Source organism: Mirounga leonina, unplaced genomic scaffold (genome assembly GCF_011800145.1).
Source record: "Mirounga leonina isolate KUSES-001 unplaced genomic scaffold, KU_Mleo_1.0 Mir_268, whole genome shotgun sequence".
In the NCBI taxonomy this organism is placed as follows: domain Eukaryota; kingdom Metazoa; phylum Chordata; class Mammalia; order Carnivora; family Phocidae; genus Mirounga; species Mirounga leonina.
The window spans coordinates 4952736-4969030 of NW_023270649.1; the positions used below are offsets into that span (position 1 = coordinate 4952736).

A 16295-nucleotide genomic window follows, 5' to 3' on the forward strand; every position below is an offset into this window, starting at 1 on the left:
TATTTGTTTCATGAGGCCATCCATCCACAAGACTGGCTCTTACCGACCAGCAGTCCTGTGCTGTCATATTCAGTGGCTTTGCCATCCAAATCCTACTGGCCTTCTCTGCTGAATTCAACACAGTGCACCACTCACGCGATTAAACTGTACAACTCTGGGTTCCTTGGAGGAAGAGCTTCTTTTAATAACATTACTGTGCAAACATCAATTTTATTAAAAGCCAGTAATATAAATATTTCAGTCTTTCTCTCTTCCCGTTGGGCTCCAGGCCTGAATTGTCAGAATATCCAACCCCAAGCCCACAGGAGGGCAGAGATGGCACATGACCCAATGGCACCCAACAGAATTTTCTCTTGGACTTTCTATTAAGCCTATTTAAAAAAAAAAAAAATCCCTCCCTATGCCCTATGACCACTTATATGGTAAAATAATGAGCTTTGCTCAGAGTGCAGTCACCTTATCATCTGGAGAGAACCTATTTTAAAGATAGATCATATCTGGAAATGTGATTTGAGGACATCTGGTACAAGGACATACCAGTCCTTGCCATACAATGTGGCAATCGTCTTTCTGGTATTTCTCTTCGGATTAAGGTCATTTGATTTGTGTTTCCTTCATATGCAACAACAGATTTCAACAACTAACTGTCCTAAAAATGACCTCTGTTGGGCTTCCCTTAAATAAAAAACATCTCTATTGCCTCCTTGGAAAAGTGGACAGAAGACATTAAGAAAAATACTATCTGAAGAAATTAAGAAAGTAAAGGTTACGAGATTACTTAACCTTTCTTGGCTGTCATTGAGCCTTCCTTCTGTCAGCTGAACTTTAACATCCATTTGTCACATTTCGAAAACATAAGCACTTGAGGGTGTGAAAGAATTTGCAACATTTGTGACCTAATATGAAGAGACTAGAAACCACCCAGAATTTGATGTTCCCATTCCGAAACATTGTATGATCACGTAAATAGGTAAATCTGTAGAGTTTTCATGTTTCCTGCACATTTTAAAACTTTTTAAAGATTTTCTTTACTTATTTGAGAGAAAGAGCAGGGCAGGGGCAGGGGGGAGGGGCAGAGGGAGAGGGACAAGCAGACTCCCTGCTGAACATGGAGCCTGGCACCTGGGCTCCATCTTTCCACCCTGAGATCAGGACCTGAGACAAAATCAAGAATCGGACTTAACCAACTGAGTCACCCAGATGCCCCTTGCACATTTTTTAGATGATATGCATTGTTTTGCTATTGTGAATGCACTGTTCCACGTCTTAAGTTCTGCTAGTATAAAAGTACTATTTTCATATATTACTGTCCACTTTTTAATGAATACTTCTTTGCAATATTTTTTAGTTGATTACCTTGTTTTTTGAGGCATGGAGTCATTCATTCCTCAACTGTTGAGGATTTTTGGTGTGCTAGACACAACTCCAAAGGAAAATGGTTTTGCTCTTTTTCCCACCATAAATAGAAATACCATTTTCTACCATAAAGAAGTAAGACACTTGTAGAAATGGCGGATTCCGTCAATCTCCTGTTGAGTTCGTAGGTGTTCAGAATGTTTTGATCCCTATCCAGCTGAATTCCTGGAACCAGACGAAATCCAGGTCTCCTACTCTGCCGCCATCTTGCTCCTCCCCCGAAATGGCGGATTCCAGAGCTGAGGAAGAGAAAGTGGAAGAGAAACCTAGAGAACCTTGTTCCAGAAAGCAAGGAATTGTTCAGCGGATGAGGAGGATCTGACAAAGGATGAGGACACAGGAGTCAGCCAAACTAGGTTCCCACTGACCAAACGGGCCAATTTGGGCATCAAAATAAATCATGATAGTAGCAGATTATAATCCATTGAATAAAATAGGAAGCCATGAGTCCAAATGGCAGCATTACACCTGTGATTTCCTTGCCAATCATGAGGAAACATGAAATAAACCTAAGCTGAGGGAAATCCTATGAAATAACTCATGGGTGGAATAGTGACTCCCCAAAGTCATGTCCATCCAGAACCTCAGAATGTGAGCTCACTTGGAAATAGGTCTTTGCAGATATAATTCATTAAGAATGTCAAGATGAGATCGTCCTGGATTTACGGTGGTCCCTAAGTGCACAAACTGGCATCCTTATGAGAACATCAACAGACACTAGACACATGCACAGGGAAGAAGCCCATGTGAAGACAAGCAGGTGTTGGAACGATGTTGCCACAGCCAAGAAAGGCCAAAGACTGCTAGCCGCCCCCACAAGTTGGGAGAGAGTCATGGAGCAGAGTTTTCTTCAAGCCTCCAGGAGCAACCAACCTCGCCAACTCCTGGATGTTTGGATTCTGGCCTCCTGAAACTGTGAAAGAATAAGTTTCTACTGTTTTAAGCCAACCAGTTTGTGGTCCTAGTGATGGCCATCCTAGGGAAAGAATAGAGAAAAGGACCCATAATCCTCCAAACTCCCACTGATCCTCCCAGTGTCGTGAAGTCAAAGAGAGACCGTATAAAATGGTCCACACTGAAGGAAACTGAAGAGACATGGTCCACACCGAAGAGCACTAATCAAAGAGACCCCAAAGTGCTCCCTCACCCCTCTGCCTTGTGAAGACACAGCGAGAACATGGCTGTGTGCGAACCAGGAAGCTGGAGCTCAGCAGACAGCAAACCTGCCAGTGCCTTCATCTTGGACTTGCAGCCTCTAGAACCGTGAGAAGTAAATTCCTGTCGTCTACACGCCAGCCAGTGTCTGGTGTTTTGTTCTAGCAGCCCAGAGGGACTAGCGCATCTTGATATGGTCAACAGTACGGCCATGATTCTGTTCAGCCAGTGGGAGGAGCAATTAGAAATAGCAAGGTGAGGCACACCCCCTCCCTCTTTAGGAGGGACCGGTCCTGCTAACTGCCTTGGATGGAGGCCACGGTCAGGTATGTGTGCTTCAGGCTGGTCAGTACAGCTTCATCTCCCAGCTCTACAGCCTTGCCAGGAAGGGTGCCCATTACCAAAGTGTCCCCCATGTAAGCAAGCCCAGGGATCGATCACTCTTTGGGCAGATTTTCCCCTTTCCTGAAGAGACTTCTGGATTTGAACAGGTGTCATCCATCAGCCTCTCAACTAGCGTTTCTCTCTGCTGCCCAGGTGAGACATGGGTTGGGGGTGATGGTGGAGGTCTCATCTTGGCTAGCAGTGGATACCCATATGTCTCCGTGGTCAGCAGTGGATACCAGTATATCTCCGTGGCCAGCAGTGCACACCGGTGCATCTCCATGGTCAGCAGGGGATACCTGTGCGTCTCCATGGCCAGCAGCGGACACCGGCACGTCTCCGTGACCAGCAGCAGACACCGGCGCATCTCCGTGGCCAGCAATGGATAGCGGTATGTCTCCGTGGCCAGCAGTGGACACTGGTGCGTCTCCGTGGCCAGCAGGTGATAGCGGTACGTCTCCATGGCCAGCAGCGGACACTGGGGCATCTCCGTGGCCAGCAGTGGACACCGGCATGTCTCCGTGGCCAGCAGTGGACACCGGCGCGTCTCCGTGGCCAGCAGCGGACACCGGCGCGTCTCCGTGGCCAGCAGCGGACACCGGGGCGTCTCCGTGGCCAGCAATGGATAGCGGTTATTTCTCCGTGGCCAGCAGTGAATAGCGGTATGTCTCCGTGGCCAGCAGCGGACACCGGCGCATCTCCGTGGCCAGCAGCGGATAGCAGTATGCCTCCGTGGTCAGCAGTGGATACCGGAATATCTCCGTGGCCAGCAGCGGATATCGGCGCGTTTCCGTGGCCAGCAGTGGATACTGGCGTGTCTCCGTGGCCAGCAGTGGATACCGGTGCATCTCCGTGGCCAGCAGTGGATACCGGTGCGTCTCCGTGGCCAGCAGTGGATATCGGCACGTCTCCGTGGCCAGCAGCGGACACCGGTATGTCTGTATGGTCTCTGCTCGCTTTGTGACCAAAGGCAACATGGCAACCCTGCACTCCCCTCAAGCTTCCTGGCCCTTTCACACTGCTGTTGTGGCCTGAATTTCTTGCATCTCCATTTCCTAGTTGATCAGGAGAGCTGCAGGAAGGCAGGCGCCCACACGTATGTCCTCCAGAACCTCTGTATGGCTCAGTCCCAGTCTTGGGAGGTAGAGCATGTCGTCTGACCTGCACTTTTCAGGATGGGATTGTGCGCGTGTCTAAATGCACAGAGCCTCTCAGCCTACAGACCACAGCCTATGAGCCGGGGCCGGCTGGCAGCCGTGAACTTGGCCCACAGCTGCAAAATCATATGGCAAAGCTGCGGAACCCATCAGGAGAAGGCTATGTTCCTGCACTGGCCTGAACTTTGTGGCTTTCCAAAACACGTGGATGGTATCGCGACTTGCACTTTCCTTGGTCTGCCCACAAAAGTTAATTTGACTGTGCACATCCTAAAGGACATTTGTAAACATGGTACGTAATGAAAAATTCACAGTAAGTAAATGAAAGCATTCAGTAAGTAAACGCGTCGTCTCTGCGTGGATCAGAGGTCCACGCCGTGTACTTCCGATATATGCATGCCTGCGTACAGATGTATGTTTAACGATGCTTGTGCACATTCGTGGTTCTCACCACGTAACGTCACCTTATTTCCAGATTGCGCTGGGTATGCTATTATGATCAGGAGTGGAGGAATGCATATTCGGAAATACTGTCTACAGTGTGGAAAAGACTGAATCCTATTTTGACCCCTTTTGAAGTCAGTCAAGTGCATGAGGAGATACACTGAAGGGACAAATGTCAGGAATACATTAATCCACGTATTAGTGCTAAGCAAAGCTTTCAGCTGTGTCACCAGAAGCAAAACTGAGGGCAAATCTGAGTAATTGCATGGTGAATTCAGCCCAACTGAACTGTCGATCTGCAAATAATAATAATAATAGTAATTAATAATAATTACTAGTAATTACCAGTAATTGCTACTAATCATTAGTAATTATTATTGTTGTTGTTTAAAAATGTCTCCACTTTTTGTGGCCTGCAGAGATTGCTTTTCCTCCCGCTTTGAGTTATGTGGATAATTACTGCAACTTTCAATTTTATTTTGCCATAGTGCAGATAGAGCTTAGGCAAGAAAAACCTCAAAACCGTGAACTTGGTCAGTTATTGGTTCCTCAACTATAAAATTAATGGACTGGATCCAAAAACTTTCTGTGATTAATATTTACAAATATAAAAAGGGAAAGTTTTTACATGTATCTGTTTTAACCATCAGAAAAAAAAAATTAAGAGTATCGAAATCTGCCCATTATAAGTGCCCTGGTGTGTTTGGACTCCTAGTTCAATGCCTGGAGCCATACCGCTGTTTCTTTGCAAGCTCCTGGTGCCCAAACAATACATCCAATATTGTGAAACCAGAATGTAACAGAGGGTTTTTTTTTTTTTTTTAATATACTACTTGCTCCTTTAGAGCATTATTTAACTTCAAAACCAAATCTAGTTTCTCTAATTGTCAGTGGGATCAGTGGGTTACCATAGTTACAAAGTAAAGAGTGTTACTGAAAAGAAAAATAGAAAGACTAATGAAATTTTAAATGACAGATTCAAAGGCATTAGGAAACTGCCCGGACAGGGGATCAGGCACTTCTCAGGCTGACAATCACAGTAATCACCCAGCAAAACTATCAGGATCCAGGTCTGTTGGGAATGCCTGGTTTCCATCAGTATGGATGCATGAGGACGCATTCTGAGTGCCACAGAGCATGCGTTGTGACCCGCCCCGCTTGAGAACTCGGTCCAGCACCCCTGGCTCGTGGAAACTAGACACTGCAGTATACTGCCGCTTTTCCCTCGTGGGACATCACGGCGGAACTGCACACCCACCTGTCCGTGAGCTTGCCGTGGTTTTCAAGGGAAGTATTGTCCACCAACGTGGTCAAAGATGGAAGCAGTAGGAACAGTAGCTTAGGTATCTAACATACTAACATTTGTTTTTGCTGAGGGGAGACATCCATTAAAAATGTATTGAAATATCATACAAATAGGATAGTCACATAAAATGATAAATGGGGGGAAATCTAGTGAACACAGATGTTCTAAACTGAAAATGTTGATGTCACGTATAAAAGAATGTATTAAGATTCAACTACCTGTTTTCTAGAGTAACAAGAAATATATACCCCAAGGAGTATCACTACCCTATCATGAGTCTCTGCATAACTCGTAAGAAAAGAGGCAATCGTTGGTGGTTTTGTGCTAAAAATTGTGTATTTGGAGCTTTTAAGAGCCATAAAACTGATTTAAAGAATGGTTTAAAATGTTAAAAGAAAAATGCGTAACAATTAAAGAAAGACAAGCAATGAAACTGGTTTGTTTCTAACTGCCTCTTAGTAATTAAGAGTTTATGCTTGGCAAAGCCCCACAAAAATAGATTTAAGACTTGAGACAGTGTCCACGAATTAGTATAAACCCACATACAAGTCCTCAAAAGTGATAGGATTGCGACTCAGAAAGGGAAGAGCTAAATCAGTATAGCATGACCTAAAATAATAGCTGGATGATCATTTTGGAGTGAATTCGTATTTACTGGGCTACTTGGTTGATTGGGTTCTTCGTTTGTAGTGGTATATTGTCTGGGTTCCTGGAGTAGATATATCCAGTGCATAGACTAATGGCTAATCATCTGATGGTGTATGGCCTTGGAGGAAGAGAGAGGTAGAAACCAAGACATAGGCAGAAAGAGATAGACGGAGATGTGGAGAAAGAGACAGAAGTATTAATGAGACTAGAGTTTACAACAGGGAAGCATTAAAAAGCCGGATAATCACGTTAGGGACGTGGGGAGGGCCGAGGTTAGGGTTTTAAAAGGAGGAAGGTGGGGAGGGCATAAATTTCTACTGAAGAATAAGGGAAACATGCCGGCTTCTGGGCTACCACATCCCAGCCACCCCCTGCCTGCTCACTGGGCACAATCGGCATCCTCCCGTGAGAAGCAAAGCTTTGTCCCTCCACCCCTGGTAGGACTGGTATGCCAAGCAAACGTGCATGTTTCACATGAAAAGCATGCAGTCACATTCTGAGCAAGGGGAAGGGGCGGCCCTCCTTTTTCAACATCCCATAGTTCACCCAAATTGCTTACCCTTCTAAATTTTCCAAAGGACATGAGTGCTCTCTGAATAGGGACTCCTCATGACCTGTGTGCAACCTTCTTCATTACGCTGCCTAATAAAACACCTCTCATTTCCTTGCTCACTAAAAATAATCACAAATATTACAAAAACTAGTAATAGAGAATGCCGATAGGTTTTTTTTTTTTTTTTTAATGATTTAATTAGAAATCTCCATCAACCAGTGTGTGGACAAAAAAGGAAAAAAAAAAGTATGAAGTCTGTTTTGCATTATCAACTTGTAAGCATTCTATTCAAACCAATTTTCTTTGAGTAAAAACTGAATGGCGTCATCAAACCCACGTTGATAGAGTGATTCCATTTTCCTCTTGCTTGGCGGGAAAAGGGCTTGGCTCAGCCTCACCAAGTTTGCCACGGACAACTAGGACAGAAGAACAAATTGAAGCTGTAGGACCTTACAGTTCAGGCAAATGTAACCTAAGATTTCTCATCATAGACACAAATCGTGATTTTGCAAAACCAGTTTGAGGGGCGCCTGGGTGGCTCAGTCGTTAAGCGTCTGTCTTCGGCTCGGGTCATGATCCCAGGGTCCTGGAATCAAGCCCCGCATCAGGCTTCCCTGCTTAGCAGGAAGCCTGCTTCTCCATCTCCCACTCCCCCTGCTTGTGTTCCCTCTCTCGCTGTGTCTCTCTCTGTCAAATAAATAAATAAATATTAAAAAAAAAAAAAACACAGTTTGAGAAAATCGAACCTTAAAGGTTTAACTTCAGCCACGGGCAAGCTGAGGGTTTCTCAGCCTCGGGACCGTGGACATCGGGGCCAGATGCTCGTTTGTCGTGGGGGCTGTGGTGCATCGCAGGATGCCGAGCAGCGTCCCTCACCCCTGCCGAGCAGCGTCCCTCACCCTTACGTACTGGATACCAGTAACACCCCCCAATGTGACAACCACACACATCTCCATCTGTAACTTCACCTCCTGCTGGAGACCACAGGGGGTAGATGTAAGGGAGTCCGTATTTTATGTAACTTACTCAGTTGAGGCCCTAAGTTTTTCTCCCATATTTTGCCATCCTTAACGATCACCATTTTTTAAATTTTTTTTTAAAGGTTTTATTTATTTATTTGAGAGAGAGAGTGAGAGAGAGAAAGAGCACAAGAGGGGGGAGCGGCAGAGGGAGAAGCAGACTCCCTGCCGAGCAGGGAGCCCAATGCGGGACTCGATCCTGGGACTCCAGGATCATGACCTGAGCCGAAGGCAGTCGCTTAACCAACTGAGCCACCCAGGCGCCCAGATCACCATTTTTTTAAACAAATAAATGATCCGACTGAAAACTGCACTGAAAACCTGCCATACGTTCCGTGTCCTGAAGGAGTGAAGACAAAGCGAACTTCTCCCGAACAGATAACAGATAGTGAACGGCTTGTGCCCTCACAGCGTATGGGGACCCCCAGGCCCACATGCATGACATGTGTTGTAAACTAGTAAAAAACCGTATGGCTGACAAGATGCCATTTGTATATAAAACTGTCGACGAGCTTCCAAAGTTCTGGCAGTTTTTAGGCGATGATCTTCAACTGTGACGGAACCTCTGACTCACCATTATGTCCTGATTGGCGACAGTAACATAGAGATCCAGCTGCCCTCTGTCCCGTGGGGAGATGTCCAGTCGTCCACTGAAGGGCGAGATCGTCACCGTCCGGCCCACGGGCAGGATGGGAAGGCTGTTCGTGAGGCCTCCATCTACCCACTTCTGTGGAAAGAACATGACTTGTCAGCACATGTCAACGACACACCTCCCACAGGAAAATGAGCACAGACTTTTCAACAGGACTCTTTCCTTCTCATAGAATCCGTGCCCTGGCAATGCTCTTAAATGACTATCATCACCAGTCAGATTGGTGAGTTTTGTACAAACCTTTGTACACAAACCATTTACCCATATAATGAGAGTCTCCGAGAATCAGGAAGCTTCTCCTGTTGTTTATTTATTGTTTTTTTAAGATTTTATTTATTTATTCATGAGAGACAGAGAGAGGGAGAGAGAGGGAGAAGCGAGCCCCCTTGGAGCAGGGAGCCCGACTTGGGGCTTGATCCCAGGATGCTGGGATCATGACCTGAGCCGAAGGCAGACGCTTAACCGACTGAGCCACGCAGGCGCCCCCTCTCCAGGTGTTTAAAAGCTTTAACTAGATTATTATACAGCAACTGTATCTAAATGTTTATGACAAGAATGCATACACAAGAAGACATGTAATAAGTTTCGGGCTCATCATTAAATCAAAGTGGAAAGCCACATTTACTGTTGATAGTGAGTAAACCATCCACCATCACAGGACATTTCCATTTTTATTATGAGAACTAGAAGCTGGCATTTTCTGTAGCAAATGCAAAAGTAAGCCAAACAACCCAAAATCCTTCTATTTCCAAGGCGGCACCTGTGTTTAAGACATGAGGTTTTAAAGCCACAAAGAATGGGAAGTAGTATATTTAAAAAAACAAAACAAAACAAACCCACTGAACTCAGAAGAGGTTCTGTGTTTTCAGACCCATACCCAAGGAGACAGATGGACACAGCAGGTTAAGAAAACCTTCTGGAGGCTTCTGTACAATTGTGTGCTGAAAAAGGACAACTAAAGAAACAGGAAGATGATAATCCTCATGCGATCCATTTCAAAAGCAAGAGTCGCAAGCATCTTTGAACGGGCAGCAGAGACACACACAGACACACACAGAACCGAAGTACGAATTCTCCAAGCTGTATCTGGGATTGGAAATATCCTTCGGTTGATAGAGAAAACACACGGTCCGATAATGGCTGAGAACCCCTCACAAAACAATCTTTAGTGGAGAATTCTGCGATGCTAAGTTTCCCCTGAACATCTGGAATGCAATGTAGGAGAACCAAAGCTGTTCTGTTCAGCACAAAGACAGGGGGAGGAGGGAGAAACTGGTTAGTATAAAATGCCCTGGACTTGCTTAAAACATACATTCATTTTGTTCTAAGGTATCTTTCTTTCTTTCTTTTTTTTTAATGTCGCTCTTTACTCATTTTTATTGCTAAAGCTAGTGACTGAATGATCAGTCCTGCACTGTTTACAATGGCTTTGGCCATTGTAACTCCCCCCCACCCCAAAAGGGAATAAAAGTAAATACATGAAAAGTGAAACTGCGTTGAAAATTTGAGGGGATTGCATTTTGGTGTTGGAGAAAACAGAATTAGATTGGATTATAATAAACCCGATCTCCATAATTTGCATACTGTCATTCTTTTTCAAAGAACATAACACACCTTATCATGTAATAACATTCTATGGGGGTGCCTGGGTGGCTCAGTCGTTAAGTGTCTGCCTTCAGCTGAGGTCCTGGTCCCAGGGTCCTGGGATCGAGCCCCGCATCAGGCTCCCTGCTCCACGGAGAGCCTGCTTCCCCCTCTCCCACTCTCCCTGCTTGTGTTCCCTCTCTAGCTGTGTTTCTCTCTGTCAAATAAATAAAACCTTTAAAAAAAAAAAACATTCTATGTATTATACACACACATATTCATATCTGTTTGTGTGTGTTTGACATACCCATGTTCCCATGTGTTTCTGTATATATATATGCTTATGGGGACAGTTTAAAATAAGGGAGATTTGCACTGAGAAGGCCTCACAATATCTACTTCCATGCCTCCTTGTCCCAGAGCTTCCTTTTGTTTTGTTTTGTTTTTCTGATTGCTCTGGGCATGGATACGGATTTCTGGAATATGTTAATACCTAGAGAGGAAAAAAGAAAAGAAAGAAAACCTTTCAAAATTATCATTCATATTCTCAAAAGACTTTATCACCAATGATGTAAAAATCTGTGTAGTTTTCATCAAGGGAAATTAAAAATATGTACCATGTGTCCTATGAGGTCATTTGACTCAGTCAACTTAAGAGAAAGAAGGGCAATCTGGCTCATCACATTGCAGAGTGTTCTAATTTACCACAGGGTGAATGACTGCCATTGCTGGGAACTGAAAATGCCTTCTCCAAATTTTCTTCACTCTTGTTAGCTTATTCTGATTGGATAAATGACGGTGGAAAACGTACAGCTTATCAAATGACTTGATTAAATTTGCACCATTTCCAGCTCCTCTATAACCATAACTCGATAGCAGCTCAGATACTCCAAGTGCAGTGCGTCGGACTCCTGATTTATGCTTTCAGGAACTGTATCATTCCCAAAAACCACATATTCATGCAGGCATGCTGATTCTAGCAAAATCTCTGGAAACAACAGTAACGGCAGTAAACATTCCTCAACCCCAAATTAAAAGTGGAAATATCTTATATCTAGCATGGTCTAGTTTATAAGTCTGCATTTGAAATGATGCTGTCCATGAATTCTCTGGCTGTTTGCTACAGATTTCTGCAAGTCATCTCCTCCTTCCCACCTTGTGGGCAGCATTCTGGAAGCTGCTAACTACCGCCATGAGCTTCTGTGATTCCAGAATCTTCTTCGGGGAGAAAACCAAACTGTGCTGGTTCTTCCCGTGACGGTTTCGTATCACTTCTAAAGGCATAGTGGTAACTGTCACAGCTAAACAGGCCAGCTTATGCATGTGTCAGGACTTGTCAAATTTTGCCTAACCCACCGATGTGCTCTGGGAACATACGAAGAACATGCCCCCAGGTTTATGAATTCAGGCAATTCTTGTTACAGAACTAACAGGGGAAAGCTTCTTAAAGAAAAACCTAAGCAGGTAATCTCTACTATCAGGGCCTGTGAATTCATCCTGCAAGCACCTCAGAGCATCCAATGTGTGCCTGGATTCGTGGTGGACACGGAGATAGGTATGTTCGTGAGAAAGACTTGATGCAGGGCTGAATTATCTTCAGGTGTTTTGTTCAGAGAGAAGTGAATACAGAATACTTTGTCAGGAGAATGAATGAGATGTTGAAAGCTATAATTATTGTAAGTATCGTGGCACAGAGCCTAATGGTTTATGAAACAACCGCTCCCATATTACTTGGTTTAATATCTATGAAAATGCCAGCAGATAGGAGGATCATGCTAGTATAATCCGTTTTCTCATTTTACAGAAAAGGAAACTGAGGCTTGCGGGGTTCCTTGGTGTCTAGGTTACAGGTTGGCAAACTGCGGCCCACCACCTGCTTTTGTAAATAAAGTTTTATTGGCATAGAGCTGTGCCGCTTTTCCACTACAACAGCAAACTTGATTAGCTGCATAAGTCTCAACAGAGACTGGATATCCCACCATGCCATCTTACCGGGTGCTTCTCGGAAATTATCTGCCAACCTCTGCTGCAGAGTATGCAAGCAGAGGGGGTGCAGCTGATCTTCTCACTTGCGCTCTTCCTTCTCACACACTGTAAAACAGCCATGTGGATCGGAATGGTTTCCTGCGGGGGGTGGGGGGCCAGGCGGGGCCAGGGGCAGTAAATACGGCCTGAAGAATCACTTTGTATTTGCAAGCATGTCTGATCTTGTACGAAACAGAGGACAAATAGCTATGTCCAACAGGACGTTCTTGGTCCTTGATTCTCAAAATAGAGGGAGGGAGGAGAGACAGAGAGAAAGAGAAGGAGATACGCACTCTCCACGACATAGGTCAGAATCTCCCATTTGAAGTGAAGAAACACAGGAGGGGAGGAGGTATAGATGAGCTTTCCTCAATACAAGGGACACAGCTTAAAATAAATAAAAAATTTAAGAAGAGGTTGAACAACCGTGCTACCATTTTACTTCCACTAAAGATTATTCGTACATTGTTGTCTTAATTTTTGAGTTTCTAATTTTTGATTTAAAAATGATGATACTCAAGTTTGAGAAAACGCTGAGTATGTTATATCAAAAATATTCCCTGGAAGACTAATGTGTCTTTTCAAACAGACACTGCAAAGCATTTTAGAATGTTGCTGAAAAATAAGATCTTCTCTTTCAGATTAACTGTGAATTGATAAGCAGATTTCCATCCAGCCAAATCGAGCTGGTTGCCAGGCTTTTGCTTTGATGGGACTGAGCTACATATCCGTGTGAAACGTCCAAATCATGAAGAAATAGAAGCCTAAGGTCTGTAGTAATGATTTTACACAAATACATAGTAACATAGAGTATTCCACAGTTCTCCTTCCCAGAAATATATCAATAATGAAAGAATTAATAATCCATAACCCATGCAAAATGCTCAATAGACCAGAATAGGTCAATGTTAAATTTTCTCTATATAACCATCAAAATATTACCTGAATTCTAATTCAGACCAAGAAAAAAAAAAAAGTCGTACAGCTTTTCTTGTCATCTGCATATATCAGCTCTAGAGATGATCTTATTCTGTTATTCGGGCATTTTGGTCATTTGCCAATGATAATGCTATCTCTTAAAAAAACAAAACAAAACAAAACAACTTGCTAGTTAAGAGCTCCTCTTGAAAAAGCTCATTTTTGTTCCAAACTGATGGCAAGAACCTGTGAAAACGTAGCCCGATCGTATGCATGTTCAGAGGCCATACATATGGATAGAAAATTCATTAGTAAAAAATACAAGTCTGACCTTCAATATGTTTGCATTCTTTCATTCATGTGTTCAGCTGTTCATGACTATCTACCATAAACAGGGTATTAAAAATGGTCTTATAAGATGAAGCCAGTAAAAGCTACAAGAACTTTTTAAGAAAAAAATTAGGTTAAAGGAAATAGAGGTCGTTCCACTTCATACAGCTGGTAAACAGGTTGGGAAGGAAATATACTGTCTGTCAAATTAATCTTCAGTGTTGCGAAGGAATGATACTTTCAAGTGACTAATAATTGATTTTTAAAATAAACCTATTCGGTCCACAAATAAATATTAATAGAATCCAGTATGTTCGATACGTGGGTTCTCGCAGAGGTGGAACGAGGAGGAGTGTGCGTTGCTCGGGAGGAGCAGGGAGCGCGTGGCCCTTCTTGGCCTCCACCACACGGGCACGGCTCCGCGTCCCACAGCTCGAAGGCCCGAGTGCAAGTCATCCTCCGTTCCCTTTGTCCCCACTTCTGGCACAGTCTCCGTCACTTCAGGGTAACCCGCGCAGCAAACACACCAGTCAGGACCCGAGTTCCATGAAAACATTATAGGAATTTTTCTGTAATTTAAATCCTAGGAAAAGCTCACACCCACAGCAAAACACTGCGTTTAAAGCACAGTTTGCATTTCCCTGAAAACGGAACGGTTCTGGAAAATAACTTGGCCTAGAAACCCTCTAAGCCCCTGTAGGAGGCTATCAGGCTGATGGAGAGTCCGTGATGAGCACAGAGCGACAGTGCTATGTAGTGTGGGGTCTGCATCAATGGACAGGGTCTCCGAGGGCTCTGTGCATCCTCGGGTGCATGCAGTCTCCTCTTTGTGGACATCAGTAAACCACCAAGGAAAACCGAATGCTTTCAGGAGGCATTAAAATTAAGTAGTTATCCTGTGTCTACTTCAGAGACACGGGTCATCAGCAAGACCTTGTCCTCCTGCCCAAGGTCAGGGGCCTCAGTGCTGGTCTCCATCCTTCTCACAACTCAGGGGCTGCATTCTGGGCTGCTGAGCTGTGGCTGTGTTCACACATTCATGTCCAAGTGCTCAGTCGTACGATGGGAAACGCAGCTGAGAACGGCCGACCTTTTTTTTTTTTTTTTTTTAAAGATTTTATTTATTTATCTGACAGAGAGATAGACAGAAGAGCACAAGCAGAGGGAGTGGCAGAGGGAGAGGGAGAAGCAGGCTCTGCACTGAGCAGGGAACCCGATGTGGGACTCGATCCCAGGACCCTGAGATCATGACCTGAGCCGAAGGCAGACGCTTAACCATCTGAGCCACCCAGGCGCCCGAACGGCCGACCTTTTTAACCGCCGCTAGTCATCGGGTCACAAACCCAACAAGTGGGAATGGCGATGGAGGGAAAAAAACCGAGGGAGATCTATTTTTTTTTTAAAGGAACGCACTAAGCAAAGTGAGGCAAGAGGCGCGGCAGAGACACAAACATTGGAGATCATTCTGGGAAAGCGGCCCCCTGACGAGCGCGGTGACCTGAGTGAAGTAACGGAACATCTCTGCATCTGCATATCCTCATCTGTGAAACACCAGGTAGTAATCCCTTCTGTTGCAGCTGACAGCAAACAGTCACAGCACAAGTTCTACTTCCTTTTTCTGGGAAGAAGAAAATGCACGGGTGGCCTCCCCAAATCACTGAGGGCTCAGGTGTTTCCAGCTCACTCTGTGGCCATCTCCAGGCTGTGATGTCTGACCTCATGATCCACAATAGCTGCTATAGTTCCAGTCATCACAACTACGTTCCGGGCAGCAGGAAGTAAACAAAGGTAAGTCCCATTGTAATTCAGCTTATCTCTCTGGCCAGCACTTCCATGTACAGCCACACCAAGCTACAAGGGCAGCTGGGAAATGTGGCCTTTGAAGTACCCTGCTCCAGGTCCAGCTCACAGCTCTGACTGTTGTTAAGGAAGGAAAGGAAAGTTCATGGTGCAAGAGAACCAGAAGCCTCTCCCACCTGCACCCGTTTCGTGATACTCTTACTAATATTGCAACGGCAAAGTGTTTAGCATAGGCTTAGAGCTCACTGGGCTCTGGGACTCAGCTCGACTGTCACCGTGACCCTGTCCTCCCTTTCTGAAGTCCCTACCTCCTCACTGTCACATGCTGTATCTACATCCTCCCTGCTCAGTCACCACCTCTTAATCATTGATCAGATTGGCAATTCGGATGACTCCGGGCTCCTGAGCCCCCCTTTCATAATCTATACTTTCTAAAACACCTTACCATTGCTTCCCATTTAGCCATCTCTATCATTGTATATTGCAAATTCAAGCTTTGAAGTAAAATCATGACACTTCAGATCATTATAAAGTCAATGTTCCGAAGATAGAGTTGATTTGGATAGCATCTGTATTCAAAATTTACAGCTAAAAATAAATATTAATTTTTACTCCTATAATAAGAGGGAAAGGATTCTTAACTTTAATTATGTAAAGTACTGTATCTTTCAAATAAAATTTTAGATGACAACATAGCTCACACTCCTTGGAAACTAAATGCCTATTAGCTCTGAGAGACAGTGTCAACAATAGGGAGGAAAAAACCCTGTTTTCCATGAGCTGATGTTTAAATGATTTTATGTTGCTCTAAAAAGAAATGTATATTTTGTTTCTACCCAGTCACAAAGAGGGTTTTAGCCTTCTGTATGTACTGCATGTATATGGCTAATCCATAGAGTTCAAG

The 16295-nt window shown here is 44.3% G+C and overlaps 1 protein-coding gene across 3 annotated transcripts in view; it reads right to left on the bottom strand.

Annotated features, from left to right (window-relative positions):
- Window positions 1-7275: 7275 nt before the first annotated feature.
- The window catches only part of PNPLA4 (patatin like phospholipase domain containing 4), a 28443-nt gene continuing 19423 nt past the window's right edge, over window positions 7276-16295 (bottom strand). For all 3 annotated transcript variants that reach the window (XM_035029678.1, XM_035029676.1, XM_035029677.1), the window contains 2 exons: window positions 8657-8809; window positions 7276-7479 (listed from right to left, as the gene is read on the bottom strand). In XM_035029678.1, the coding sequence (XP_034885569.1) occupies window positions 7348-7479; window positions 8657-8809 (285 nt within the window). In that variant the 3' untranslated portion in view covers window positions 7276-7347. The remainder of the gene's footprint in view (window positions 7480-8656; window positions 8810-16295) is intronic.